A 26,849-nucleotide genomic window follows, 5' to 3' on the forward strand; every position below is an offset into this window, starting at 1 on the left:
GCAATCACAATATGAATGGTAATAAAAAGCTAAAACTTTATAAAGATATAGATATATACACATATATATATATATATATATATACACACATATATACACACACACACACACACATATACACACAAAATATACAGTTGTGCTCAAAGGTTTGCATACACTTGGAGAATTGGTAATATATGTACCATTTGTAAAGAAAACATGAGTGAGCAGGCAAAACACATCTTTTTTCACATTTTCACATTTGAGATCTCCCCAGAGTGGCTGGATGATATTGAGGTCAGACTGTGATGGCCACTCCAGAACCTTCACCTTTTTATGCTGTAACCACTGGAGGGTCAACTTGGCCTTGTGCTTAGGGTCATGCGCAGCTTTTGTGCAGAAGAATGCAAATTGTCTGCCAGTATTTAATGATAACATGCTGCATTCATCTTGCCATCAATATTCACAAGATATCCTATGCCTTTAGAACTTCTTTCTGGCAACTCGACAATGCAGCTCATTTTTGTTCAAGTATCATCAAATTGTGCTCCTTGAAACAACCACACTGTCTTTTTCCTGAGCAGCCTGCATTTCTCCTGAGGTTACCTGTGTGTTTTTCTTTGTATCCCGTACAATTCTTCTGGCAGTTTTGCCCGAAATCTTTCTTGGTCTACCTGACCTTTGGCTTGGTATCAAGAGATCCCCAAATGTTCCACTTCTAAATAAGTGATTGAACAGTACTGACTGGCATTTGCAAGGCTTTGGATATCTTTTTATATCCTTTTCCATCTTTATAATGTTCCATTACCTTGTTTTGCAGGTCTTTTGACAATTCTTTTCTGCTCCCTATGGCTCAGTATCTAGCCTGCTCAGTGCATCCACATGAGAGCTAACAAATTAATTTACTATTTATACACAGACACTAATTGCAATTTAAAAAGCCACAGGTGTGGAAAATTCACCTTAAGTTGCCGTTTTCACCATTTTCTGCTTAAAGGGGTTAAAAGCCTAATTTTTCAAATGCAACAAAACAAGTCAAAGTTGGTTAATTTAATTTATACATATATTTTACATGTAAGGACAGTGACAGCATTTGTACAAATTCTTTTACACACAAATGTAAAAAAGAAGATATATATGTTTGTCCATATTATGCCGTCTGTAATACTGTAGACAAAGAGGTTTGAACGTTAGCTCAGAGGAATTGAAAAAAGAATAAAGATACAAAAAATATGTATATCTGTATAAATATATATTCAAGAGTAACAGAACTGTATTATACATTGAGGAGGATTCAAAGGCATGAGAAAATCCCCAAGAGTAAAAATACAAAGAAGGTACAAGTAAGAAGTTTGTATGGTGAGTCACTATTTAAGATCTCAAATCAGTCAAAGATTGTCAGTCATCACTTTGAAAACTCTGATGCAGGGAACACATCAAGGGCACGCATCACACGCAAAAAACACTCACACACACCACAAAACTGACTTTCTTTATAAAGCTATTTTTCACTGAGTAGTCCATCCTGGTGAATGTGGATGGGCAATCCCACTTGTGTTTACAACGACGATCAAATTAGGTGAATTTGAGGCCCAGTCCGTTATACAAGGAGGCATTTAAAAATGACGTTCCAATTCATTTGATTTTGTCATGCAGGAAAGCAAAATTTTTTTTTTGACGTTTAACAACAATTGTCATTATGCCCCTATCATTAGGTTATTTTTCTTTTTTGAGATATGGATGCAATCAGACTGTATGTGAACTAACATAAGGTAGAACCCATCCCAGTCAGTAGTATAGAATACTGTGGAACAGCTATTAACGTGAAGATAAAAGACTGATTGCAGACAACGGCTGATTGTCAATAAGCATATAGTTCAGAAATATGAGAAAATAAAGCATTTCTTAGAGAACTGCTCCACTGCATAACACAACACCATTCTGTCACACAAGCATAATATCAAAGAGTCAAATTAACTTGTGGTTTTTAGGATGTATTAAAATGTACTAATAATACATAAGTCTTTGTCATTTGCCATACCTGGTCTTGTAATATAGAAAAAGCTATTCATTCATACATTTTACATAATATAACCGATCCTGCTTTGCTTTTCTTTTGCACCTGAAACACATCTTTCTCTGTTGGTCGGTCTCTCTCTTTTCCCCCTCTTCCCCCACACTCAGGTCCAGCCTGGTTGCAGAGAGAGTAGAAAGGATGCTGTCAATATTCCACACAAACCCTGATAATCATCATCATCATCATTGTCGTGGTGGATAGATACACACCAACATTCATCTAGAAGGCACACAGTTCGTCACTTTCCAAACCAAACATACTAGCAATCAAACCCACACTTTTTTTGCACAAAGGAAAATAAGCATGTATACGTGAAACAACGATAAAAATGTAAATAATAATATTAATCACAATAATAAGCAGCATAGGGTCATGTAATTAAATGGAAAACATATAAACCAATATAATATATATTTGTACATAGTGTGTTTCAGTATTAAAAGGTCAAAGGGAGAATTGTAGGTCTTTAGAAAACTATATTTATGTATTTTCTGTATTGCACATAGTCATACTATCACAGATGAGTTAACTGTATAATACTGTGTGTATGTGCATGCCTGTGTGTGTGTGTGTGTGTGTGCGTGCGTGTGTGTGTGTGTGCAGGTGATCCACCAGCAAATAGATCTTTGCAATATCATGGTGGCAAAAATGCACTGCTCTTGGCAATAGTAAAGTCACTGTACATGACACTGTTGGAGGGAGCACTGTATGCAGGGGTGTAGATTTAGTGGGGACAGGGATATCAAGACCCCCCCCCCCACGCCCAATTTGAACCCACCGGATAATACAGACAATCCCAGGAAACATACCCTGACCCCCCAATATGAAACACAAACCTACGCCCTTGACTGTATGTACTGTATATGTGTTGTGTGGAGACATGGATAGGCTTGACTGCTTTGCAAACTTCTATGCAATCGTAAGGGCCATATCTGTAACAAAGAACCAATAACACATTTCAGTCCACCTCCTCAGAACTGTTGCAGAAATGATCTCAACCCAAACGTAGCAATCATATTTAAAAAAGGGAACTGATTGACTCAATTAAAAATGTAGCCGCTGGCACTTTGACAAAAGGAAGGCACTTCGACCAAGATTATGTTATTCCTCATCTCCTATTTGGAAAGAAAAACGGTGTGAATCGGAAGTCAGAACACACAGGTAGTTGACCATGTACTGGCAAACGCTACCTTTGGAAAACATCCAAATAACATTGAGGGCAATGCTAAAGATTACCCAATGGTTTTATAGGACATGCGGTAGTTAGCTACAAAGGACATCCCATTACTTCCTCCTAGATTTGTGTAGCTTATTTTGTCACAGCTGTGGGAGAAGTGTTGGATTTTGATTCTTCCCCTCTACCGCCAGTCAGTTCAGTCCAGTCCAACCTTAACGTTCAGCTCAGTCTCCGAAGCACATCTTGCTTTTCGTCCCAACATTACAGAAAATGAGAGTCAAGTAGAAGAGGAAGTGTTCATGTTTACTTCCTGGGATAAGGTCTACCGGGGAGAAGTGATCTCTGTAAAACCAGGCAAGGCAAGAGGAATGGGATAGAGCTCTAAAACCACTAGGACCACACACAGTCACAAGCCCAGCTTCAAACTCTGAACACTTTTGTAAACCTTCACAGCACAGCGGAGACTTTCATAGAAAATCTGTTCCTGTTCTGATTAGTCCATTTCCAGAACAGTCCTCTGGCATCACCATCCCCATCACTAGCCCTTGTACTGTTGGTTGTTTGTTGGTCCCAGATCAGGGGTTCTTATTGTAGTCTCTCTGCTCACACTGGAGATTCCACACAGTAGTGTCTGAATTGTTAAACAGATGTCAGGTCATGCTGTTCCGAATATCTCAACCCACAGACACGCACGCACACACACACACACAACTCACAGACACACACATACAGAGAGGCATTCGTATACACACATTCACACACAAAAACAAGTTCACACTTCCAAGAAGAGCAGTGGTACAAGAGAGGCTGGCAGCCAGGTGCTCTGTTGGATAGAGAGAAACAGACAGGCTGTGTTTCAAAAAGCCAACAGCCTGGGCACTTCTACACGTACACGGGCTCACAGCCCTCTCCGTGCTCTTCCTCCTCCTCCTCTTCCTCTTCTTCATTCTCTTCCTCCTCGGGACTCATGCTTCTGGTTCCACTGCTGCTTGGAGGCCCCTGGCTGTGGCTCATCTCAGGGGGCTTGGGGTAGCGGAATGGGCATCCATTGTCGTCAAAGAACCTGCGGAAGGTGAACTCATAGAAGGCGTGCTCTGGGTGTTTCCCATGTGGGGTGCAGAGGGCCTCCCAGGCCCGCATGCTGTCCCCACTGTCACTCCACGCACCAGGACCCCCCTCCTCCTCCACTGGGTCAAAGTTGGACGTGTCCATGGGGTGGGCAATCTTGGGCCGATAGGGGGCGGGCTGGGTGCGCAGGTTGCTGGAAAAGTCCATTAGGTTGAAGAAGGGGTGAGTCTTGATCTCGCCGGCGCCGTTGCTCCCAAGACGCTCCTCTGGAGAGCAGCAGAGGCGTCCGATTATGTCGACAGCCTCGGGGCTGAGCTTGACCTGTGGTGGCACCTGCAGCGTGCTCTCCCAGTTTATCACCTGAGGAGAAAGAGAAAACAGGACAGGGATGATCCAGAACTGTAGGTGATGAACCATATAAACGCTGTCTGGGTGTACAAAAACCACACAGAATTACTGAGGCTTGAATCCACTGACTGCTGACCTTTATCTGGGTCTCGGTGGGTGTGGGTGCCAGGAAGGGTGGCTGTCCCACCAGCATTTCAAAGAGGATCACTCCAACACTCCACCAGTCACACAACTGGGTGTACCCTGCGGGGACAAGACCACGGCCGCTCGCTGAAAAGCTCATGATACGCTTCAGACATACAGTACGACCGCCGCGCCTCGCTCTGCGCTCACCTTTACGCAGCAGCACCTCGGGGGCGATGTAGTTGGGAGTGCCCACCAGGGAGTGCGCCAGGCAGCGCTGGTGTTGCCGTGTCGCGCGCTGCTCCAGGGTCTGAAGCCGGTCGCCACAGCGACAGTTGGACACGTCGTCCCAGAAGTCACTGGGCTCCATGCTGTCCTGCCTGACGTGACTCCCTGAACAGAGCAGAACGGAGGACTTGGCGTGTCACTCACGACTTGCCAAGTAGAAGACATACGGAAAAACATGAACAGGGATCGATTGCCCACCTTTCTGATAATACTTGGAGTTATGAGTCCAGCGGAAGCCGGTGCAGAGTCCGAAGTCGGTCAACTTGATGTGTCCGTCCAGGTCGATGAGGATGTTGTCCGGCTTGATGTCGCGGTGGATGAAGCCCATCTTGTGGACGCTCTCAATGGCCAGGGTCAGCTCGGCCACGTAGAAACGTGCAAGCGGCTCGGGAAAGACGCCCATGCGGATCAGGAGGCTCATCATGTCCCCTCCAGGGATGTAGTCCATGACGAAGTAGAGGCTGTCACGGTCCTGGAACGAGTAGTACAGACGCACCACCCACTCGTTGTCTGCCTCTGCCAGGATGTCGCGCTCAGCCTTGGTGTTGGAAAGAATATTAAAACCGTTACTGTCCTGTCCACACAAAGTGGACGTTTTGGTGCCGCGATTACACCGACATCGGAGTGTCATCAAGTGAATTTCCACGCCACTATCAATTAGATTCAGCTTTACCTTCACATGGGCCACCTGGTTGCGGTTGAGCACGTCCTTCTTGCGCAGGGTCTTCATGGCATACAAGGCCCCCGTGTCCACCTTGCGGGTCAGACACACCTCGCCGAAAGCCCCGATGCCCAGCGTTTTGATCTTAACAAACATGGCCTTGTCCATCTTGGCACGGCGCAGTCGGTTGTAGTTGGACTCCTTCTGGTTCAGCATTTTCCTCATCTGCTCCTGTTCAGCCTCTGATAGACCAGCCTGGAGTAAGGAGAGGTAAGAATGAATATTTAAATAAGATAAGCTGACTTGTAAAACACTGTAAACATGCACACTTCCTTGGGTAGAACCTTTGGGTCTCTGCTGGTCTCACCTTGGACATCTCCTGCTCCAGCTGTAGCCTGCGGTTAAGTCTCTGCTGGTAGGTCTTCATCACATTCTCCACATGCTGCTCCATGTAGAACTTGAAAGCGAATGGTGAGTAGCTCTTAATGCGCGACTCCCTTTTCTCCTCATCACGCCCGTTCTTCCTCACCGGAACCGGCGAGGTCTGGATCTGCTTCTTGTCCTTCACTGCCTTCTCTCCTTTACCAGACTTGGCCTTCTCTTTCACCTGGCTCTGGTTCTCCTCTGCCTTTCCCCCTCCACTTCCACCATGTTGCCTAGCAGGGGTGTTGAGGTCTGCGGCTCCACATATAGCTCCCGCTGATATCTCCATGGGACTTGCCTCTGAAGCAGTCCCAGTTATGAGCAGGGTTTTGGGGTACGGAGGTGGTGGACAGCGGGGCTCCTGGGCGGCAGGCTCCAGAGTGTAGCCCTCTTCAGGCATATAGGCGAGGGACTCTGAAGCCTCTTGGGCAGCCAACCAGCCAGGGTGACACGGCCCCACAGCCGTCTTCGGCTCTGGCCTCATCACCCGGATGCTCTTCACTGGCTGCTGGATGGGGGGCGATGTCACCGCCGTGATGGTGTTCGGTGGACCCAGTGACGGGTCTTGCTTGCCAGGAGCTGGGGTGGCCAGGGTGGGCCGGATGCTGCTGGGGGGAGCTGAGCGATTGTTGAAGGAGTTGGTCCTGCTGGGGACCCGCACCTCACCACGGAAGGGCCCTTGAGGTTGGGGCTGCCTGGCTGGTGCCGCTCCATCAGGCCCCTGAGGACCGGCCCAGTGGTGCTGGTGCTGCTCGTATAGATCCAGGTTGAGGCTGGCTCTGGAGGGCGTGAGGAGGCCTTGGGGGATGTCCGAGAAGTCTGGACCCATGGAGGCGGCGGCAGCGGCTCCACCGGGCGAGCGGGACATCATGTGGACTTGGTGTGAGGTGGGGCTGGACTGCCGGGGGTGGGAATGGGTCGTCAGGTACAGGTTAGGGGGGTACCCTCCCCCGTTCTGGCCCATGGCCCCTTTCGTCTGCATGTTGACGTAGTTGTCGGGTGCCAGCTGTGGCATCTTGCTCTGGAAGGAGGCGCTCCTTTGTACACCGTAGCCTGAGGGCTCCATCATGTGTGGCCGGCCATGGCCATAATCGTAGTGGGTCCCGGGGACGGGGCCTCCCGGTGCCTGGGGCTGGAGCTGGAGGGGCTTTCCAGGCACACTGTAGGCCATCATGGCCTGTTCCATGCTGGCTGGGTAGGCCTTCTGAGGGGCCCCTGGGGGGTACATGGGGTTCCCTGGATTGCCCTGGGCTGCCATGGCCGAAGGGTAGGCTCCCATGCTGGATGGACGTCCCATCGGGTTTCCCATGGCAGGGCCCTGTGCTGCACCAGAGGGGGGCATCATATAGTTCATGACAGGGGGGGCGCCCATGTAGGTGGCTTCAGGCCCATAACCGGCACCTTCATACATCGGCGCCCCCATTTGGTGGTAGGGAGGCATGCCGCCCTCACTCGTTCCTTCTAGCGACGGTCGGTGGTCCATGGAGTTAGGAACGCCTCCTTTGCCTGGGGGCAGAAATAAGCTGGTAACTGGAGTCCTATTCTAGGTGCAAGTTGAACACTCGTGTGCATACATATGATGGCGTATATTTACCTGGCGAGGTCTGTTTGATGACCCGGACGATAAGTTCGTTGCGGGGGTCCAGGTATCCCATCTTACTGATGTACTCCAGAGCAGCCTCAATGTTCCTGCTGCCCGTCTGCTTCAGAGCCCGCACTGCCATTTCCTGGTGGCAAAACAACAAATAATAAAGTTTAATAGAGATTGGAGAATTAGCAACGGGCAGGACCCGCCCTTCTGATGATCTCTACTTTTTAAATCACTTATTTCCTCTGTTTTAGGGCGCCACATCCGTTTGCCATTTATAATCTCAGGGGAGTGATTGCTTTCATTTTCATTCACCAAATCTTTCCCACTTTTACCTTGACGCTAAGTATTCTTTTTTTTTTAACAGCGACTGAAACATTTTGTAAAGATGTTTCTAAAGCCATTCATGACTGAAATTGATTTAATGAAATACAAATGTTTTCCGTTGCATCTGTAGAAAACTTACATTACATCATAAGAATCCCACTGTCTTTATTTTGATGGCTGTACTTTTTTTTGTGATTAGTCTAATGAAGTTCTGTAATAAAACTAATATTTCTCAACATTTTATGCAATGAACAAAAGCAATGTCTTGAATCTTTTTTTACATTTATTGTAGGAGCAGCATTCTATGGCTACGCATGCCATCAACTTTATTTCTCAGAGCGCCAACTCATCACTGCCAAAAGGGAAAACATAACAAATTTTCCATTGTGCAACCATTGAAAATACACATTTGTTAAGTGCATTTGTAAACAGCTGAAAAACTGACAAAAGAACTGATAAGTTACAACACTTTTTTTTTGACCAATGCAATATAACTGTTTACAAATTATTAAATAACCATTAATAAGTTACTCATAATGCCTTCATTAAACCTTCACAAATGTTACCTTATTATATTCCACCATTACGAAGTTGGCTGGTGGCTGTATCTAGTTGCCTACCCCTGGTGAAAAGTATCCTCTACTCTCATACATCAGGCGAGGATAAAACCAGACCCCCAGCAGGCCTGGCTCCTGCATCCTCTGTTTAAGGGGTCATGCACCAGCCACTTCCTGAGCCAGCCTCATCCACATCCACACAACAACATGAACAGAGAACATACAACCTGCCCTTTGACTTGCAACCAACATTCCAAGAGTAGGGCTATTTTTAGGGCACATTTAAGTACCATACTGTTCATGGTTTGGGATTTTGTATGAATGGCATCCTAGTTATCCTGCAATTTTCATTCTGCCTGGTAGGGGTTTTGCAAGAAACAAGTCATTCAAGAGCAGCGAGTTAGAAAATAAACAGGGCACAAGCTGCAGCCGTTCTTTAACCAGACGACCCACACCTACATGAGGAAATACCCCTGAATGGCATATGACCTCACCCTAAAGTCATTCTACCCAAACCTGAGTGCGGCCCTCAGTTGAGACACACCACTTCTGCTGGTCAGTTAAAGAACTGCAACCAAATACTATTGCTCGGCTTCAATAACCACTTGAGGTTGTTAACAGTAAGTATGAATTAACATTAATAAAATAAAGCTATTCAATATTTAAAATTGAACCTCAACCCAACTGACTTGGTTTGGGATGAGTTGGACTGCAGAGTGAAGGAAAACCAGACAAGTGCTCAGCATATCGGGGAAGTCCTTCAAGACCGCCCCTCTGCAACTCTATCTCTTCTATTTTTTAGCAGTTAGGCCCAAAGATGAACAACGTATGAAAAGTTGAATTAAAATCACTGATCAAAAGTGTGTTGAAAAGTGACTGATATCAAATGGAATGACCCAGGTCTCTCCATCTGCGATTTTCTCATATAACACACTCCCTCACGTGCACTTTGGCTGGACACATACTAACATACACGCACACAGACTAACACACAGGAAACCGAATATAAACACTCATTTCTGTTTATGGTCTCTATGGTGAGTGGCCTGGGTCTGTGTGTTGAATTCCACTGTAGCTAGAGGACAGCGCTGACTGAAGGCCTGCTCTTCTTGCTAATGTGGACGTCTCACTCCCTCTCTTTGTCCCACCCTCTCCTTTGCCTATTGCTCAGATTTCTCTCTGTCTAGCTCACTCGTGTTTTCTGTCTTCATTTCCCCCTTCAATCCCGCCCCCACTCCACCCTGTGCAAAGACTGGGTGGAGGCTAAGTATGGGCCAGGCCTGACGGTGCATTCCAACCCTGACCTCTACTGTCATGGCGACAGATGTTCCCAACATTCCTCACGCCAGGAAGCAAAGAATTCCAGCTATTTGGAAATCCCTTTTTCTGTGTCTGTCTTTTCCTCCCATCTCTCTCAGTGCTCTCTGATTGTCTCCTGCTCTGCCTCCGTCCGTCTTCCAGGCTCCCGTGTGGATTCCAGGCTAAAACATCCTCCACCACACTGTGTCCTTATGCCATAATGATTACAGCTCCAATCCAATGAGTTATCCCAAACACATCATTGCCCTCACACACACACACACACACACAGTTTAAATACACACACACAGTTTATTCCACATTATGAAATGTACAAGGTGGAGTAGAGTAATACAAAGATCTTCTGTGTCTGCAATTAGGTGTACACCTTTTTCTCCATGCACTGCAGCAGCCCGTGTCCGCTGACAACGAGCAGCACCTCGCCAGCTGCTGCGTCCACGATTTAGGTAGGCCTGCAATCTGAAAGCCACCTACTGTCAGCCTGTGAACACGGCTCAGATCAGACGACTCTGTGGTAGTCCAGAAGGACTAAGCGCTAAGGCTATTGCAAATACAACCTCGATACAAATGGACAGTCTACAGTATTTGGGCAGCATGTCAAAAGCCAGGCAGACAGCGCTGCATTCTTTTTTCACCGTCATTACAAACATTGTCTAAGGAGGCGGACTGAGCATACAGAGACATCAGGCTAGATCCTCTATTGAAACAGGAAGATAGTGGAGGGTCAGCAGCAGATATGTTAGTAGAGTTAAGAGAAGGGGACGGGCACAGGAAGCAACTAAGTATAGAGAATAACTACATTCACAGAAGCTTCTGGCTCTTCATTGAGAAAGATGCCTGTTCTCTAAAGGTTAGAGAAAACACAGATTCATGACCTGGAAAAAAAGTGTTTTATCTTTAACCCAGGTCCTCAACACACTGGGACCCAGTAAATGGGAGCCACATGGAAGACCTTAACCAGTCTGAATGGACAGGCTGAGTGAGAAAAACCTCCATAGGCCTGTGGAAAAACAAACAGTGCTCTGACATATTCTCCTACTGATAATCAAACACATGTACAAGCAGGCCGCACACATAAACACAAAATAAGACTATTGCGTCCTGTTAATCTCATTGTTACCAAAATGTGGCAGACGGACATTAGAGGTTTTAATAAACTTGGTGTACGCAACATAACCGTCTCCTGTCCACCCTCCTCCACATATGGCTGGCTGGCCCCTCGTATGGTAACACAGTGGCGACCCTGTTTTAATCAAGGAAAAAGGTGGAGGAGTAGAATAGAGCCCCCCCCCCAGAACACAACGCCTTACCCCCCAATGCAGTGCCCCCCTTCTCCCCCCCACCAAAACATTTCCTCCTTTAAGGTGATTATGTAACCCGCTGTGTAATTTGTGGCTGGAGGAGAGGAGGAGGCGGGCCGCTGATAAGAATCAGGCTAGTGGGTCCATGGGGGTGGGATTGAGACCCGAGGGGCCACTCACTGTGGCGGCCATTAGGGCTGTGGAATGTGTAGGAAAATAAGAGCCCAGTGGTCTGCTCAGTGGTCCTATGGGCAAGGCTGCTTGAAACAAGGAAACATCAGAAAACTGGCCCACTAGCCCATCCGGCTAAAGCTGGGAATACACTATACTGGTAAAATCTCAGATTATGAAAATGTATTCAGGTCATGAAATATGGAGGACAACTGTACAGCAGGGCTATTGAACGGTCCCCGAGGGGCTGAAACATTTCTAATTTCACTTTTACCTGGTAGTTAACGGCACTCACCTGGTGCCACTGTTCTGAATCAGTCCTATATAAAAAAAAAAGGATGAAGGCCAGAAGTGTTTCAGACATACAAAACAAATTGCAAAATGGTCACAAATGTTCTTGATAACTAGTTTATGGGACACAAAACTTGGTCTGTATAGTTAACAGGGTCACTAACAAGAACAGACAGCCGTGTGGCAGACACACTCATCCTGACAGGTGACCTCTGCCTAGCCCATTAATAATTAATCACTACAATGGTAGTAGTCAGCCTGAACCCTGACAATGCTGGATTAGTCACATTAGTAAAAAAATAAGCAAAAAATAAATATACAAAGCTGCTGAAAGACGAATTAATGGAATATAGAATACAGGTAAGAAAGAAGGGAAATGGGCGAGAATGTGAGGGAAGACAAAGACCAACAAAACAGAGAGAATGAGAAAGAAAGAGATAGAGGAAGACAGAACGCTGGCAGATTGTCTGTGGAAACGCGATGGGAGCAGAAGAAACAGTTCCACCCTGCTGCCACTTCCTGTTTGTATTGACAGGACTCTCTCTCTCTCTCTCTGTCTCTCTCTCTGTCTCTCTCCCTCTCTCTCTGGTCTGAGCCAATTAGAAGTACTAGAGGTCCAACCATATGCTGAACTACACGCCCTCCCCCAGTAGGAGTTGTAGAAATCTGTGTGTGTACTTAGACCAAAAAGTACCAAAGGCCATCTGCAACCACACAGAAACAGCTTTCGGATCAATGCAGTTGTTGATGGGTCTTGTAGCTTTCTTATGTCTCGCTCATTCTTCCTCTCTCCCACTCTCACTCTCTCTCTGAAGGAAAAGATCACAACTGTGCAGAGGGGTTCTCAGCAGTGTTGTGTACAGGCTTGAGTTAAGCATTCTTCAGATGCCGAGCACTGGCATAACAGCGCCTGTTCTCAGGCCTGTCCAGAAGCCTTCAGCCACAGTCCTGAGTCTGGTTAAAGTGACTGGTGCATGGTGCAGTCCAACAGCGTAATACAGAAACAGTCAAAGCTCTTTCTGACCTGATTTTAGGCTATATACAAGTGTTTTAAAGAGACACAGGACCGTGTTGACATCCTGATTATTTGGAAATACTCTAAATTAATGGTTTTGTCAGGACCTTGCAAAATGCAGCCTGGGGGAAGAGAACTGTATCGTGTAGAATGTAGTAAGGTCTACACATTGTACACATTTTTCAATTGCTAAATTATTAATTTAAATGTTAAATGCATTTAATCTGTTTATTATAATAAAATACTTTTGTTTGTTTCTTATGAGCACCATTAGGCTGGGCGTCAGTTGGACCATCACATGAAATCAATAAAAATCAATTCAAATTATGAGCACTGTAGTACAATACAACATACTGTGGGCAGAAGGTGGGCTGACATTGTTCTGTTGAAACATTCCCTCTCCTCTTTCATCGTTTTCCCTCCTTTTCTCCTTCCCTGGGGTGCTTTCACTCTCTTGTTTTAAAAGACGACGAAGAAAACATTAAGAGGGCCAAGAAGGTTGTGAAATCTGACTGATATTTGAAGTATTTTTTGTTATAAATCTTATTCCTCAGAAAGCTCACCCACAAAGGCAGAAATTATATTACTTGTTAAAGGATTCTTTGGAATTTAGGCATTGAGGCCCTTTATCTACACCCCCAGGCAGATTAAATAATTGATTTGTAAATCTAAATGCTGACATCTCTAACTGGTTCTTTCTAATGAGAGTTAGTCTTTGTGCATGCTTGGATGTGAATTTACTAGAATGGTAGTGGACAGAATAAAACTCCAGTCATTGTGCTTGACTCCGAGATAAGAAGATAATGGACCAAAATCCTGCAATATCCCTTTAACACAATGGTGGTCCATAACATTGATCTTAGAGGTCATTTGATCAGGGTAAAAGGTTGCCACTACCCTGAACACTAATCTTAACTGCTACCATTACCCTAAACCAAACCATTGTCACTTCAATTAATTGAATTCCCAGTTACAACAGCCAACTCGACCAGGTTAATGATAAAAATAAAAAAAACGAACCTGTCATTTTTGTGCTACGCATAGTGTGACTACTGTACCACTGAGAAATGCTGTATTCTATCACTGCATAGTATGACAGGAATCTCTGTTAGCCACTTACAGCATATTGTGGTACAACCAGCATTCAAGCTGACACAATGACAGACTGAGGGCAGTTTCACCCACTTGACAGTATGCGTGCGCGCACACATTCCGAAAAAAGCCCACTCCTCGGTCCTCACCTGGTCACAGCCAGCGTTGACCAAGTCCTGCAGCATTTGTCGGTTGACATCTCCAGCGGAGTGGGCGGAGCCAGAGGAGGTGCCAGACTCGTTGGCAAAGGGCATGAGGGACTTGCGGATCTCCCTCAGAGCATTCTGGTAATTGTTGAATTTCTGCGGGGACCTGAGCTGCTGCTGGCGACTGCCGGGGTCTTTGCCCTTGCCTTCAGCCCCACGCCCCCCCTCGCCCCGGGAGCCGCCCCCGTGGAGGGCCTGGCTTACAAGTTTGGCGGGTTGCTTCAGGCCCTCCTTGATCTCCTGGAGGCGCTGGCGCGTGTTGCCCACATACGGAGCCGTGGGGAACGTCTTGGGCCTCATAATGCTCACCTGTTTTTTGGATCTATTCTAAGGAACAAGCACTCTCACACAAACACACACAACTGACAGACTCACTCACGCACACACACGCACGCACGCACGCGCACACACACACACACACACACACGCACCTAAGCTTGCTCTGTAGCACTGTAATCTAAATAGACGGTGCCTCCCAGGGGTCGAGATCTGTGGAGAGATTGCTATTCCGCCTCTTTCTGCCTTAGTTTAGGTTTCTTGTTGTTTTCTGTTTGTCTTTGTGTGGCTGGCTCCTGCTGACAAGAATCCTACTGGCATCCCATGTTCGAGTGTTTTAGGGGTCACATTCTTCCTTATTCCAAGTCATGTGAGGGGTCACAAGGGTGCCCTTGCCCCAAACCATTCTTGCTCCCATCTGCGCCTGTGGAGCAAAGCCAGAACAGGAAACTTTACTGACATGTCACTGTAAGCGGAAGAGTATGGTGTGTGTATATTTATGGTTGAGCTGTGGTAATAACACACGTCCCCTCAGCAGTATGCAACACACACCTGTGTGATCCAACATCAACATCCCTTTACATTTTTATTCCCAATAACATTATTAACACTATGGAGTCAGCACTAGTCTCCATGACAAAACATAGGGCATGAAGGAGGTCTGTGTGTTTGTACTCACCCATGTGGTAGAAAGAGAAAATCGTCAACAACAATGCATAACATCTTTATTAATGCCGTGGATCTGTGTGCACCTATGACAACGGTCATTTCTTCCCTACACAGATATGCTTGTACGGTGGCCCAAGGGGTCAAACTTGGTTAGCATATAATATATTATTTTTTACAGAAATGGGGAGAATCTGGTTTATAGGCTTTTTCTACCAACCAACACGCCTCCAAGAATTGTTGGCACTAGGTTAACAAGGCACACGTCGCTGCACAGTGGTTTTGTTGCAGTAAATGTGGTGAAACTCTTTACAGTACAGCATTTCCCATAGATATCTATGCAGCTTCCCACTAAGGCCATGTTTAAATTGCTGATAACCCAGGTAAATGCTTATAGCACGGGGTTTGAGACTATGACAATAGTTAAAAGAAAGTTGGTTAGCTTTATTATATCAATTCAGCGGCTATAGGACATGGCAAGAGTCCAACAGACCAGCAGGCTTTGAGGCCTCGGACAGCTTTAAACAGCAGCATCCCCTGGGTCAGTCTAAACCAGCACAGCACCATCAATACCTCCTTCTCTCACTATCTTTCTCTTTCTGTGCTATGTGTTTTTTTTTTTTTGGGGGGGGGGGGGCTTGGGTGTTTGAGGCTTTTTCTGACACTAATACAGTATTCACTACTAGAAAAAAAAATTGCTTGGGATAGAAGTGCCAAGTTTCACAAACACGGTTGCCCAATCTTCAAGATTCTTTAGCCTCAGCGCCTATTCTTGTGATACTTTAAGAACTGCACCTGACCCACTGAGCATTCCATTCCACAAGTAACGACAGGAAAACTCTAGTGGGGGGTAAATGCAAGTAAGGCAAGTTTATCCACTTTCTTTTGACGTATGACAAAAGTTTTTTTTTTGGAAATATTTATAGAAAGTACAGTGATGCGCTCCTTTTTTTTTGTTTTACTGCATTTGCCGCTCAGTTTTCCCAACTTCTTCTTTACCATTAAAACACTGAACACTGCATCACAGGGCTGAGTGGACCAACACAACTGACTAAATAAAAATACATGAAGCCTACATACAGACTTTCAAAGATTGAGCCTCAGTTTCAGTTGAAGAAAGGACTGCACAATACTGTTTTTAAATTACCAATCCTTTTTCTGTCTCGCGTCTGTAAGGTCCCTCAATCAAGTGTAGAATTACAAGCAGATTCAATTACAAAGCATTATCAAAAGTATCATGAGGAAGGGCCGTGATAGTTGGGTAACAATAAAAAAAATATGACATTTATTTTCTCTTTAAGCGTGATCAAGTAAATTGTTATAATGTATCAAACCACCCAGGCATGAAGATACAGTCGTCCATCTGAACTGCGCTGCAGAACAGGAAATGCTCAGGGATGTTTTCACGAAGCCATTTGGTTACTAGTGTGGTGACAATCCCAGAGGTGAAGAGGCCTAATGTGGTGGTCCTGGGCTGGCACGGTTAACCCTAGTGTTCAGTTCTGAGGCCGGTTGGACATACTGCCAAATTTTCTAAAACTAAGTTGAAGGCGGATTATGGTAGAGAAATGAACATCCAGTTCTCTGGCAACAACTCTTGTGGACATTCCTGCAGACAGAATGCCAATTTCACGCTTCCTCAAAACTTGAGACATCTGTGGCAGGCACTGTGTTGTGTGACAAAAACGCACATTTTATAGTGGCCCTTTTATTATCCCAAGCACAAGGTGCACCTGTGTAATGATCATGCTGTTTAATCATCTTAATTGATATGCTATATCTGTCAGGTGGATGGATTATATACCTGCCTCCTTAAACATGTCAGGATAGCCTATGTATTGTTAACTACACAGGATCTGGGGTGCCCAGTTCATGCCTAAACACCCGAGTTTGACTCTGTAGAAGTTGCAAAAGATACCGTAGACATCTATGATTGATAAAAATTTGATCTGATGGAGGAAAACATAATTTAGCCTTATCGGCAGGGCTCATTAGAATAACTGTCAGTGTGTAGAATAATAACACACAAAAGAGAACAATATGTCTGTCTCCTACCTTTTTCTACCCATTTAGGATACATCACCAAATACATAATGACATTTAGAAATAATTATAATAACAGAAAAACTAACAATTACATTAGGGTTCAGCAGCTTCACTGCTTGAACCCCAAATTAATCATTTCTTTATTGTAAAGGTCTGAGACCCATTATATAAACCTGTAAAACCATGTGATTTATTGAATTACAACAACCATAACAACAACCGTAATAACAACCATAATAACAACAGTAATAACAACCAGAATAACAACCATTATAACATTTTTACAAACTGTAACATCATTGATGACATACCATTATTTCTGTAAACATCTCTTGATCTCAGTTCTGAATAGATAATGTACACCTAAATATATTTTTCATGCACTTATCCAGGTGAATTTATTTTTGTCAAATTATTACTAGTAGAACTTGATAAAAGTACCCTTTGTAATGTGGTTGGTTCAACTTTTCACCGTATTGCATACTTTTAAAGTGCTCGGGCTAAGCATTGGTCTGCTGCTTTGGATTTGCCCGTTTCTAATAATCTCTTACTAATGTGCTTTCTTTTACTTATTTTTTGTTTTTGCAACAGATATAAACAGCCACACCCAACTTTAAATCCATATTTCCTTGAATTAAACCAATGCACTATTTGTTTTCAACAATAAACACATAAGGAATATCTAAAAACTAAAGAAAATGTATGTTTTGAATGTACATACTGGAGACGCAGTTTGCTGTAGAAGAAAATGGAAAACGTGCAGAACAGTCATGCTTGATGTCTACAACTCTTCTCCAGAAATTACATAAATACCTTTATGTACCATTGTGCTTATACCATTGGGTTTATACAGCATCAAGTGACTCCATGTATTTTTTAATATGGGTGCTAACCATGGCATACTTTTAGCCACCTGTAATACAGCATCCAAACAACATAGTATCATCTAAATTATTATCAATACAATAACCACGGCCTCTATCAAAGGATTACATCTGATCCTGTCAGGCCCACTGTCATACAATAAAATAATAGGCTATCAATCTCTCGGCCTTCTCAACTAGGTTTAAAGGTACAGTTGACCAAGATTCGTACCATGTACCTCGTGTGCTGTTGCACACCTGAATGAAACACATGGCTGCAGCAGTGCCAATTTACTACTGCTGATAATTTAGGTTGCCCAAAATAATCTAAAACAAAGACAATTGTTGCCGTTCAAACAGGTCTTACTCTATACATTTTTTTCATTTTAGGCTATTGGTTAAAGCATTAGAAACAAAATAACCATCCATCTAGAAGTTTCTGTCATTAATTCCACATATGCAACCAACCCGCATCATTAAAATAAATGGACATCACAATACAGAAGACTATTTGCAGCCCGTCTACATGAGACCATATGGAATTTCATAAGTCACAAAACATTTACCATAATAAGCTTCTGGACAACTGAAAGCAAACAGGACCTGAAACGTCCAAAGATTCCAACGTCATTGCAATAAAACATTGAAAAGCATTTCAGTGTTTTAAATACCTTACGCGTCATTTTAATACTATTTTACCACGATGAACCCCCTCCCATATTGCTTAAGGGAAAGACACATTCTACCATTGTCTTGTATGTTTCAATTGGCTAACCGAATTAAATTATTGGGTTTTACTGTCGATTATTTGATTTCGTTGTAACATTTCGAGACTTAAAGCGTGTCAGGCCTTCTGTTCTCAATAGTGCCCTGGAAGTTTTAAGAACTATAGTCTGTTCTGAGCGAGGAACGCAACTTCGCAGCCTGATCAGCCCGACATTCCAATGTAGGGAGAATTTCTGTCCCAGCAGCCTTCCTCTCGCCAAACGCTGGTCGTGTTGGGGAATTCTAAGGCTTTATCTTGTATTTAAATAAGTCAGTACTGAACATAACTTTTACGTCTGTGTTCATCAAAGTAGTTAAGTTTTCCCAAATTATGATGAAGTGTTGCACTTACCATGTGATAGATGTATCATTCAGTTTAAATCCAAAAGAAAATTATACAATCAAATAACCTTTTCGGAATCATTTTAATCCAATGCTTTGTTTCAAAATACATTCGACAGTGTATCGAACTTTTTCTTAACGGTAGGCCCGAGTAAATATCATGAGAAGAGACTCCATTTTCTCCTAACTCCAGGCAGAATTAGAACGCAGTACAAAGTTGGACACTTACTGCATTGTTAACATTCCAGGAGTCACGTGAGGGACCAATGCACGTCAGCACCGCACATATTCTAGGCGGGGCTACCTACATGTATTTAGGTATTGAATAATACAACTTGGCATTGACTCTTTTTTTCCTCCAGCTAAACCGCTGAAAACGTGTTTATTTAAAATCAAAATCAGACAGCACAAACATTTTCAATATTCACTTTCAAAAGCAAATATGCACATAACTATTTTCATTAAGGGGATGCTGACAAGGGCAGCTATACAAGACCTTCAAAAATCATCAGAAGTCATTAATAATCTTTAATTCCCTAACCTAATCCAACCTTTAAGTGGTTGGATGTATTGCACTCATTACAGAGCTGCTTGTTTTAGTTCATCTAGTTTACCTGGTCTTGTCAATTAAACAATTCTCTGTTCATTCAGTTGTTTTGAGTGTGTTGTGCGTGATGACATATTATAATAGTTGCCTACTCTCTCAGCTGGAACCCAAATGATAATATTCAGAACCCGGCTGCAGGCTTTAGCCCCCTCTCCTATATTGTTTGGGGTTTTCCCAAGTGGTTGGACATCTACGTCTAGAACCAGTCCTGGTAGAACCCAACGAGCATGCTTCCTGTGAGTCTCGTGCATTATGTGAACAGTATGAAATACTTTATAACCCACTAGGTGGAACCCTCAAGGTTGGCATTCCTTGAGTGCAACACCATGTCTCTGTCAATAACAAATATACTCATGGGTGGGTATCCCTCACATATATTTGTAAAGGCATGCTGGGTAAGCAAATGTGACTTTACAGAATCAACTTTAAAAAAAAGTTAACATGTGTTTAGTCAATAGGTAAAATACTTATCCAGATATTAGGTGTATCATGAGGCAGTAACCTCTGAGCAGAGGAACCTTCCCAATAACAGTAAACAGTCCTTACAGACTGAAACCAGTCAAACACTTAAATATGCACAAAAGAAAATTTTCCCCTAACCTTTACTGCTGAAAAGAAATATCAAAAGTATAAATACAGTGAAATACACACAAGTTGGTAAAAGGTTTTGGGCAAAATAACTACTAACTTCAAGCAATAGGCCAACCACATAAGCATTCAATTGAGAATAGAAGATGAAACCCCAGATGCCCCCTCATGACATGAAAATAAGAAATTACACAAATCAAACACTAATGGAGAATCCACAATCCACTTTAGAACAAGTGACAAAGAGCAACAAAAGGCGTGAGTTTACTTTTTACATTTTTGTATACAGCCATGAACTGAAGAGGCATTGTGTAATTTAAAAATAAATCTCTTTAAAAAACCAACAACAAACAGCCATTTTGTTACAGTAGTACCCGCAACTAAGGCACTTGAACCTAAACACCACATTACTGTTTCAATATACTGGGCCTTGTTTCCCAATTGCAACGATCCTCCAAAGCAGAATTTTCATTTTCAACTCAATGTAATGGGGTGCAAGAGAATCTGTAATCCACGGCTCATAATTTTTTTAACAGCCATTACAAACATCAGTAAACTTTTATCACCAATGCCTCAAAATCAATGTCAGTAAAATCAGGTTGTGTGATCGTTTGCCAAATCAAATTTAAGTAGGGCTGCTCAATATGTTAAAAAACTAAATTGTGATTCTGCAGGAGATTTTGACCAAACACCTGGATAAACTGTTGGAAGACCAAGCAGCATGGCTTTATGTGGAACAATTAGTTGACTTTATTTGAACTAACAGAATAGCATGCAACCAAATAGGGTAATCTCATTGATGAAACCAAACTGTCATGACATAACGGAATCAGCATGAACAAGGCTTGTTAGTTGCTTGTACTTCAACAATGAAGACCAGGAACTACACCGCTATAAATTCTGGTTGACATGTTCCAAAATGGTGCACACTCTTGCAATATGAATATTGCACTTGTGAATATTGTGATTTCAATGTGATTCAATGTGATTTTGATTAATTGTGCAAGCCTACCTTTAATCTACATCAAACCAAATAGGCAGTTGATTTCAGGTGATGTGGAGCTAGATGTAACAAAGGTAGGTCAGCAGAATTATTTAAAAAAAACTTTTTCTCCATTACATACTCACAAACCATTATTACTTAACTATACTTTGTAATGGCTGTTTAAAGAAAAGTTCAGGGAGCAGCAGCCACTAGCCTATGTAACAAGTGTTTAAAGAAAAGAAAATACACATGTAAAATGTGATCCACAAACACGCAAAGGCATCAGGGTATTTAGAAAGAGAGAGACCTATTCTATACAGATCAGCGCAAAGACAAACCTGAAGCCACAGACATCTTTTAATCCAGTCATCCGAATTTCATTTTGGCCATCACATGTTAGAAAAAATTGCAAATACTTTGGCAACTTGGTATTGGCAACTTTTTTCTTAAGTTATAGGTGGTCAATGTCAGATAGATACATAGTGATTCTATGTTAAGCAGGGACCTTTGGTGAAAAAAAGTACAAAAAGGAAAACAATTAACTAATGAGTTATCTGGAAAACCCAAAGACTTTTGTATTGTTACTAATTAAGGTCCAAGGAAACAGCTACTCTACTAATGACATTTTAGTTAGAAGCATCTTACAATATTAATGCTACAAAGTCTCCGGGAATGAGACTCAGTCCTACTGTTGTGAGTAATCCAACTGTCTCTGGAAAACCTACTCATGGTCCAAAAGTGTAAATTCACTCACAAAACCATAAGTTAACTGTAAGGAACGTCATGTGAAAAGTATCCAGAATTTATGATGAACTTAACAAATGACAAAACCAAATTCTGCTACATCCAGAAAGGGGGAAGAAAACAACAATAATATGGATATAATTCCAGCAAACAAATTCAGCTGTAGAACGGAGCTGGGAGAATTTGGTTATTAAAGGGGTCATCAACAAATTCAGCTGTAGAACGGAGCTGGGAGAATTTGGTTATTAAAGGGGTCATCAACGCCGGTGGAGGCAGTCCTGGTGGAAGTCACCCCAGTGACAGCACGAGAACGATCACTCCAGGGGAGCAGCAGATATGCACAGATTGTTCAAGGCACAGGCAACCTGCACAATCTTGTCGAAGGTGGCAGTGTTGGATGACCGCTCTGTGGCTGTGAAGGGACTCTCCACCGGGCCCGTCAGCATGGAGTACCTCTGCTTTATCATAGAGACGACCCTTTCCACGTGCCGCCGTACGTTTAGCCTCTCTGTGGAAATGTCTGTCAGTGGGACAACTCTGCTCCCTTCGGACCCCTCTCTGCTTTGGCAACCTGTGATATTCAACTGGGCACCGCGGATCGCCACCGACTCACCGATATCCAAGTCCTTGTCGGCCAGAACAATGTCTCCTGGGAGGAGCTTGCTCAGGAAGCCACAACTCTCTGCCAGGCTCTTGTCACTCACGCTTCCCGGTGAACCTTTGGACACAAAGGTTACCACGCCCTGCGGAGCCATGCCGATCAGGTACTTTAGAGTGTTGCTTCCCGCTGAGGCACCCTGGTGGTTAAAGTCAATTCAATTAGCCTGATTGTCTAACAAGGAACCAGTTGTTGGGCTTAAAAAAAGGAATAATTTAGCACATCAAGACAGATACTCACACACAACAGATTTCCCTCTGACCCAGGTTTCTCCAGGGTCACACTGAAGTAGTCTATGATCACAGCACAGTCTGGGTAGGTCGAGCGGAGAGCTGCCGGCAGGTTCTTGCGGAGCTCAGCCCTGGAGGGCCAGAAGACAGCCGTTGGTACCAGTGTGGTGGACATGACATTAACCATCTTCAGCACTGTCCTTGTCACCGTGCCAACCTTAACGCCAAAGCGGTAAGCCAAGTCCTGGTTCCTCAGGTCCAGCCGGAGACGCATCAGTGTCAGTAGAAGCTGCTGGAACTTGGAGAGCTTCACCGTGTTCCTGGACCCATTCATGTGTGGCGCAAGGAGCCACATCACTGTCTCAAATACAAAGAAGTTGGGCAAGCCAGTGTAAAATTTGACCTTCTCCGGGTCATTCCGGAGTGAGGTCTCTGAGAGCGCCATTTTCTCCACAGACTCCCGGAGAGCCCGGTTCTCCTTTTTCAAGGCCTTAAGCATGTCTTCACAGTTACTAGGTTCGGCAGTGGGCCTTCTGGTGGCCTTCCCTCCCCTGGCTTTGTGGTCACTAGACACTGGTTCAGATTCCTCACCATTGTCACTAATAGAGGATGAGGATGCACTATGGGCCACGTCATGGTCCTCCTGGGTCTGTCTTAGGTCAACCAGGGTCCTGCCCTGGCCCTGCAGGAACAGCAAGGCATTGGCAGCCTCCACTTGGGCTTCCTGCTTGTCTGAGATATCAAAGGAACCAGTCTCCTCCCTCATCTCTGATTCTGGGGGTAGGGGAGCTGATGTAAATACAGAGGGAACATAGTCTGGCGAGCGTGGATTCTTCACCTGTTTACCTGGAGTTCAAGAAAAATAAAATAATGTGTCAACAAAATGCAAAATATAAGTATACAGTAAAAAAAAAGGCTTTTTAAGGAATAGCTGTGAAGTTGTATAGTGGTCAGCTGATGATTTGGGAGAACTCATTCATGCACTATTTTATTGACGATACTGGCTGTCTACCTGAGATGAAGTGGATACTACACAGCCTGCTCCCGTCGTTTGGCAGCCAGCCCTGGCGGTTCACAGCAGATATCCAACGCTGCTTTCTATCGGGATCGCGCGGGAAACGGTAAAAAGACAACGAGGTCCCTGGTATTCTTCTATTCCGACAGCCAGTCACCACGCATGTGTGTACCATAATAAGGTCACAAAAATGCATGGAGGTAGTGGTGACTCCCAAAATGGTGGCTGTTGGTATTCGACAAAAGGGACGTTTTGTGGCGTCTCGTGTACATTTCAAGAATTATGATTGGTGGTCATGGAGTCTCGTTTACACCCATGTATCTGACATCATCAACAAGCGACTAGTATTTGTTTTCTGCATCTACTTTAGTTAACCGTTCATGTAAACTTGTGTGGTAGCTATTCGTTAGAATTTCTTACGTTACCAAACGCTGGCAAGCATGGCTGTAGAATCGAGGGTCACACAAGAAGAAATTAAGAAAGAACCCGAAAAACCGGTCGACAGAGAGAAGGTAACTACTAAACGATATTGCATTTGGCTAATGTTAATGTCGTTAGCTAGCCTATTGCGCCAGCTCCAGCTGGTTATCTAGCTACTTAGTACTGTAGTAGGATTTCTAAGTGTTTACTCAAATATGAATTTACTTTGTTTTTGGAAAAATACATAGTTATAACAAACAATATGTACAGTTGTGCCAAAGAAATACATGTAAACGATTAGCTTTCTTCGCAATCGAAACGTTATGAATATTTGTTAAATTACTCCCTTCCTTAGTTCCGAATCGTTACATAGGCTTAACATAAACCTACTGAAAAATATTTGGTATCGAGGGGGAAAACCCGATTCTCATCAAAAGGGCCGGGTATAATCTCTAAGTACACTGCTTACCACCACGAGGATTGAATGTGTGCCCGAATAGTCAACTCAACTTAAAATCAGTTTTCACCCCGGTAGCCACACTGATGCTTTCAAATAATTCCCTTTCTTTGCCGGTTATGGTGGCAGCCCTGAGCCTGTTCTATATTAACTTGGGGTGGAATATTATACATGTTAAGAATAGAATAGTCAGATTTGCCAATCCCTGACACAGCTGTGTTGACTATGTGAAGGTAATATTGAGGACAAATAAATACAAGCACGTTTTTGTGCGACTGTCCCTTACCTTGGTAACTGACCAAGCGTCAAGAACAGATCGGTCTTGCCAATCTTAGCAATAATGGGCTCTGCAAGGGCAGTTTCATAGTTCGTCAGACTTGTGTGAACTAGTCTATTTCCTAATTACTTAGATATCTGCTGATTGTGCCAATAATTGTTTAAAAATGTGCCAACAGACTTGTCCACTTCTACTCAGAGTATTCACCACTACTAATGGCAGGCACCACAGGATGGACGAGTTCGGTAGAGGGAACGTTCCTTCCAGCGAGCTCCAGATTTACACCTGGTAAGGCTGTTAATCAGCAGCTGTAGGGTGGGCACTAGATGGCATCAGAATACCTCATTATATACACAAACTGTCCATCGCGTGGATGTTTATGCAAGTGTTTAATTTAGGTTGGATGCCACGCTGAAGGAGCTCACAAGTCTTGTGAAAGAGGTCTACCCTGAAGCTCGGAAAAAAGGCACACATTTTGGATTTGCCATAGTCTACCCGGACCCCAAGCGACAAGGTTACAGGTAATTGATGAGTCATTCTCAGACCTGCATTGAAATAGTGTTCTCTAACCTTTTCTCCTAATTTTGGATTTCAAAATCAAGCAGTTTCGTTGAAAGCATATATTCTCAGCGTTTGATGTGTACATACTGTTTTTACGATTTAGAAAAGTAATTTCTTTTTAACCTGGCAAGTCAGTTTAACTAAATCTTATTTACAATAATGGCCTCCGGTATGGATTGGGTGCTGGGATTAAATGAGAGACAGACAAAAAATATGGAATTAGCACACAGACTAATGGCAGTTTTAAGGAACTAGACCTTATTTAGTTACTGGTAACTACTGCAATTGTTAGTAGTTGCTGTTATACTCTTTTCCTTCTCAAAACTGCATTCCAAATGTAGATTTAAAACCTTGCACAGATACCACTAAAAAGATTAGCAGCATACAAGGGGGAAAAAGACCTGTCAGCAGACAATATAAAAACACAGCAAGACACAAACATGTTTGTAATTAGCAAAGAAAACAGGATATGTTTGAACTTCAACGAACTGGCACATCACGATACAGCAGTTACAGCTGTCAGTAAATGTTTGTGCCTTTAGAAGTGGCAACTGTGACAGTTTTTGTAGTTGATTTTAATTTGTAGGTTTTGTTGAGCTGAAAGTATTTGCTTTAGGGATTCTTTTTTTTTTTTTTACTATATGCGACTAGCAGATCGGGTGCTGTATGTGAAGGTGTGCAGTAGACATCTGGAAGTGAGGCCTAAAAGGTTTTGTAAATAAACATCAGTCGGTGGATGTTGGGTAGTATCCTGATGACCAGTTAATGGAGGTGTACGAAGTGCAGTGATGTCCTATGAGGAGCATTTTAGAGCAAATCCAATGGCTGAGTGGTAGAGAACATTAGGCTGCTCAAGAGCCTGCTCACATTGTAATATTAAAATGGTGATACTACACACAAAGCATTAGAAACACGACCACTATACTGTAACCTACCAGTAATTACTTTTAATTCTATAGTTATGCAGGAAACTGAAAATGAGCAGCCATAGCCAAGTGTTTCTGATTGGTTTGTTTCAGGGTGAAGGATATAGGAAACACGGTGTCCGGGCGGAAGGGTCCAGATGACGCCATGACTTTACAGTCCCAGCGGTTTCGTATCGGAGACTACCTGGACATCGCCATCACCCCTCCCAACAGAGCACCTCCTCTCCCAGGGCGCATGAGACCCTATTGATACAACCTGGCCTGTCTATATTTCAACATTTTTCCCAATTGCATAGGTGTATGACATGAGTAACTTTTTTTTTTATTTTTATCAAAATGGTCTTGTATGGTGCAGTTAAACCATACTTCAATGTCTGGGAATGTTTTGAATAAAAATGTTTAATTTTCAAT

General features: G+C 43.6%; 3 protein-coding genes across 3 annotated transcripts; 1 reads left to right on the top strand and 2 right to left on the bottom strand.

Moving 5' to 3' along the window:
- Positions 1 to 1,014: 1,014 nt before the first annotated feature.
- Positions 1,015 to 19,254, bottom strand: lats2 (large tumor suppressor kinase 2). The gene is made up of 9 exons (XM_010880247.5): positions 18,981 to 19,254; positions 13,956 to 14,712; positions 7,739 to 7,871; positions 6,089 to 7,650; positions 5,734 to 5,976; positions 5,259 to 5,598; positions 4,983 to 5,165; positions 4,786 to 4,892; positions 1,015 to 4,661 (listed from the first exon to the last, which is right to left on the bottom strand). Exons 2-9 carry the CDS (start codon positions 14,310 to 14,312, stop codon positions 4,116 to 4,118), a joined length of 3,471 nt encoding a protein of 1,156 aa, XP_010878549.1. The 5' UTR covers positions 14,313 to 14,712; positions 18,981 to 19,254; the 3' UTR covers positions 1,015 to 4,115.
- A 74-nt stretch (positions 19,255 to 19,328) lies between these two features.
- LOC105016424 lies at positions 19,329 to 24,095 on the bottom strand. The gene is made up of 3 exons (XM_010880249.4): positions 23,795 to 24,095; positions 22,793 to 23,628; positions 19,329 to 22,691 (listed from the first exon to the last, which is right to left on the bottom strand). Exons 1-3 carry the CDS (start codon positions 23,991 to 23,993, stop codon positions 22,209 to 22,211), a joined length of 1,518 nt encoding a protein of 505 aa, XP_010878551.2. The 5' UTR covers positions 23,994 to 24,095; the 3' UTR covers positions 19,329 to 22,208.
- A 22-nt stretch (positions 24,096 to 24,117) lies between these two features.
- On the top strand, positions 24,118 to 26,848 carry sap18 (Sin3A-associated protein). The gene is made up of 4 exons (XM_010880248.4): positions 24,118 to 24,309; positions 25,130 to 25,239; positions 25,350 to 25,472; positions 26,532 to 26,848. Exons 1-4 carry the CDS (start codon positions 24,238 to 24,240, stop codon positions 26,686 to 26,688), a joined length of 462 nt encoding a protein of 153 aa, XP_010878550.1. The 5' UTR covers positions 24,118 to 24,237; the 3' UTR covers positions 26,689 to 26,848.
- Position 26,849: the final 1 nt, after the last annotated feature.

This window comes from Esox lucius, chromosome 16 (genome assembly GCF_011004845.1).
Source record: "Esox lucius isolate fEsoLuc1 chromosome 16, fEsoLuc1.pri, whole genome shotgun sequence".
Classification (NCBI taxonomy): domain Eukaryota; kingdom Metazoa; phylum Chordata; class Actinopteri; order Esociformes; family Esocidae; genus Esox; species Esox lucius.